Source organism: Apteryx rowi, unplaced genomic scaffold (assembly GCF_003343035.1).
Source record: "Apteryx rowi isolate R43461 unplaced genomic scaffold, aptRow1 scaffold_68, whole genome shotgun sequence".
NCBI classification, from domain to species: Eukaryota; Metazoa; Chordata; class Aves; order Apterygiformes; family Apterygidae; genus Apteryx; species Apteryx rowi.
In genome coordinates this window covers 488,507-491,161 of record NW_020450960.1, presented here as the reverse complement: position 1 = coordinate 491,161, position 2,655 = coordinate 488,507, and the positions used below count along the sequence as shown (strand labels likewise).

Sequence of the window (2,655 nt, the reverse complement as noted above, 5' to 3'; positions counted from 1 at the left end):
CCCCAGCCCCGCCGGCCCCGCCTCGGGGGCGTGGCTCCGGGCGGCCGCCGGCTGGGCCCCCGAAGGCGCTGCGCGCTGCTGCCGGCGCCGGTTGCCCCTCGGCGCTGCCCGCGCTGCTGAGCGGAGCAGCAGGCAGGCGCCAGCCGGCAGCTGCCCCTGCCAGGCCGAGCAGACACTGTCGCAGATGCACAGCGCCAGCCGGGCCGGATCTCCCGCAGCACGCGCCCTCGGCCGCGCGCCCGGAGCTCCTACCTGGGCTGCACTTGCCCACCTCCTGGAGGAAGGTGCGCGTGTGGGAGCCGAAAGGCAATCGCACCACGAGCTGGTCCGCTCCCGAGCTTATCTGGATCGTCACATCCGAGCCTAAACGCGTGGGGAGAAGACGGGCTCCTGCGGTTAGCGGTACTAAGCACTCAGAAACAGTGCACGTTTCTCCCCCACAGCAGACATGTGTGCGCAGACTTCATGAACAGGTCTCCCCATGCTGCCTTTCCATGCTGCATTGTCCCATTTTTCACAAGAATGGCATTTAAAAATTATAAAAATCGGTGCTTATACATTCTTTTTATTCTGCTAGTTCAGTGGCAGTGAATGCCTTTGCTGCCTGCTGCTGCAGGTATTGTAAGCAGCACTGACATTAGCACAACCTGAACGATGGCAAGCAGCATGCTGAGCTCTCCAGCAGCAGCACGACAAGGTCCCGTCATTCCGGGGCACACCTCTGCAAGGGAGCAACCCGGCCACAGCCCCAAAACCCGCTGTTCCACCTCACTAAGCACAGCCGACGAAGGGCCTGGGACTCTCTTTAGCACAGGCGTTAACGCAACAACAGAACTCACCGACGACGTGAAGGTCACTATCAGGTATTACTGCAAAAGCAAAAACAACTTCCGTTAGAAAGCGCAGCAGTAGGTTTGCGCACCATGCCGACGCGCTGCGGTTGCAGTGCTGGGCAAGGTCCTCGGGCCCTGGATGCTGCTCACACGGAGCCGAGACGGGCAGAACAAGTCCGACGGGGCAGGAGACCAGGGCTAAAGGATTTGGCAGGACAGAGGGCGCATCGGATCGCAGGGCGCTGATCTAGCAGGGCCCTCCTGATGCCTCCTTTCTCCTGGGGGAAAGTGCTGAACGGCTGGATGGATGCAGATCCGGAGCCGGCAGAAGAGCCGATGTGGGCTCCAAAGCCCTCTGTGCCCTCCGCTCGGAGGCGACCGAGCAGCCATCTGCTCCCAGGAGGCCCTGAGCGCGCTAGTACCTTCCTCCACCGTGAACCCGTCTGTGATGGGGATGACTCGCTCCAGCCAGACGTCCTCCGCCGCGATGGCCATCCGCCGGTGGGTGTAGACGTGGATCCTGCAGGCAGGAGCAGGCACGGGGTCGCCCTGCGCAGGGGCCGGCAGCGCCCGCGCCCCGAGCGACCGCTCCGCCGCCCGCTCGCTTGCAAAGTGACGCCTTTGCGTCGCTGCCCAAAGTGGCGGCCCGAAGCCGCGAGGGCCTGGGCTTTCCCACGCGCCCCCCGTACGGGAGAGCCGCAAGTGCCGCGGCGCCGTCCCCTCCGCCCCGGCCGCCCACGCTCCGCCACCCCATGCCCACCGCCGCCGCAGCACCTACGCGTGCTCGCCGCCGTGCCGCACCAGCCCCAGGAGCCGGCTCTCCAGGCATGCCCCGGCCGCCAGCGTGCCCTGCACCGCGTCCGGCTGCCAGTCAAGGAGCACGAGGGAGACACGAGCCCGCCGGCGCCAAGAGCCCAGACCCCACAGCCCCCCGCCTCAGCCGCGGGCAGGACCGGCGCAAAGGATATGATCAGGCAGGTCGATCCGGCGGCCAGGGCCTCCTCGATGGCGACCGACTGGTCCATCCTCCGCCTGCAACGCCAGAGCCCGCGTTCGCCAGCCGGGAGCTGCCGCGAGGTGCCCAGCAGCAGGAACGCGGGGAACGCGGGGGAACATGGGAGAACGTGGGGAACATAGGGAAAGCGGGGGAACACGGGGAAACGCAGGGAACGTGGGGGAACGCAGGGGAACACAGGGAATGTGGGGAACACAGGGGGACATGGGGGAACATGGGGGAACACGGCGAATGTGGGGGAATGTGGGGAATGCAGGGAAACACGGGAGAATGTGAGAGAACATGGGGGAACGCGGGGGAATGTGGGGGAATGCGGGGGAACGTGGGGGAACACGAGGGAATGCAGAGAATGTAAGAGAATGGCGGGGAATGAGGGGAACATGGGGGAATGTGGGGAATGCAGGGAATGTGGGGGAACGCGGGGAACATGGGGAATGTGGGGGAACGCGGAGGAATGCAGGGGAATGCAGGGTAACACGGGGAATGCAGGGAACACAGGGAACGCGGGGGGATGCAGGGAACGCCGTGCAGAGGGGGACACGCCATGCAGAGGGGCCTCCCACTGTGGCCATGCAGGAAGCAGCACAGAGGCCTCCTGCCGCGGCCCCGCGCAGGAAACGCAGCGGAGAGGGAAACGCAGGGCGCAGGGGCCTCCTGCCACGGCAGCGCGCAGTGGACGCAGCAGAGAGGCCTCCCACCACGGCCCTGCGGGGGGACGCCGCGCGCGGGGGACGCTCGGCGCGGAGAGGCCTCCCACCGTGGCCGAGGGCCCGGCTGACCCCGGCCCTCGCGGCCCGCTCCGCCGCA

General features: G+C 66.7%; 1 protein-coding gene and 1 long non-coding RNA gene across 3 annotated transcripts in view; one reads left to right on the top strand and one right to left on the bottom strand.

Annotated features, from left to right (window-relative positions):
* Nucleotides 1–2,655, bottom strand: part of INPP5B (inositol polyphosphate-5-phosphatase B) — an 18,918-nt gene that overhangs the window by 16,089 nt on the left and 174 nt on the right. Inside the window, exons 2-6 of one of the 2 annotated variants that reach the window (XM_026086013.1) lie at nt 1,802–1,865; nt 1,612–1,691; nt 1,256–1,353; nt 840–869; nt 253–363 (exon numbers count right to left, since the gene is read on the bottom strand). In XM_026086013.1, the coding sequence (XP_025941798.1) occupies nt 253–363; nt 840–869; nt 1,256–1,353; nt 1,612–1,691; nt 1,802–1,858 (376 nt within the window). In that variant the 5' untranslated portion in view covers nt 1,859–1,865. Of the gene's footprint in view, nt 1–252; nt 364–839; nt 870–1,255; nt 1,354–1,611; nt 1,692–1,801; nt 1,957–2,655 lie in introns of those variants that run through there. The other variant, XM_026086015.1, reaches the window with a different exon arrangement.
* The window catches only part of LOC112975650, a 1,848-nt gene continuing 876 nt past the window's right edge, over nt 1,684–2,655 (top strand). The window contains exon 1 of the long non-coding RNA XR_003256685.1: nt 1,684–1,910. This is a non-coding gene — a long non-coding RNA (uncharacterized LOC112975650). The remainder of the gene's footprint in view (nt 1,911–2,655) is intronic.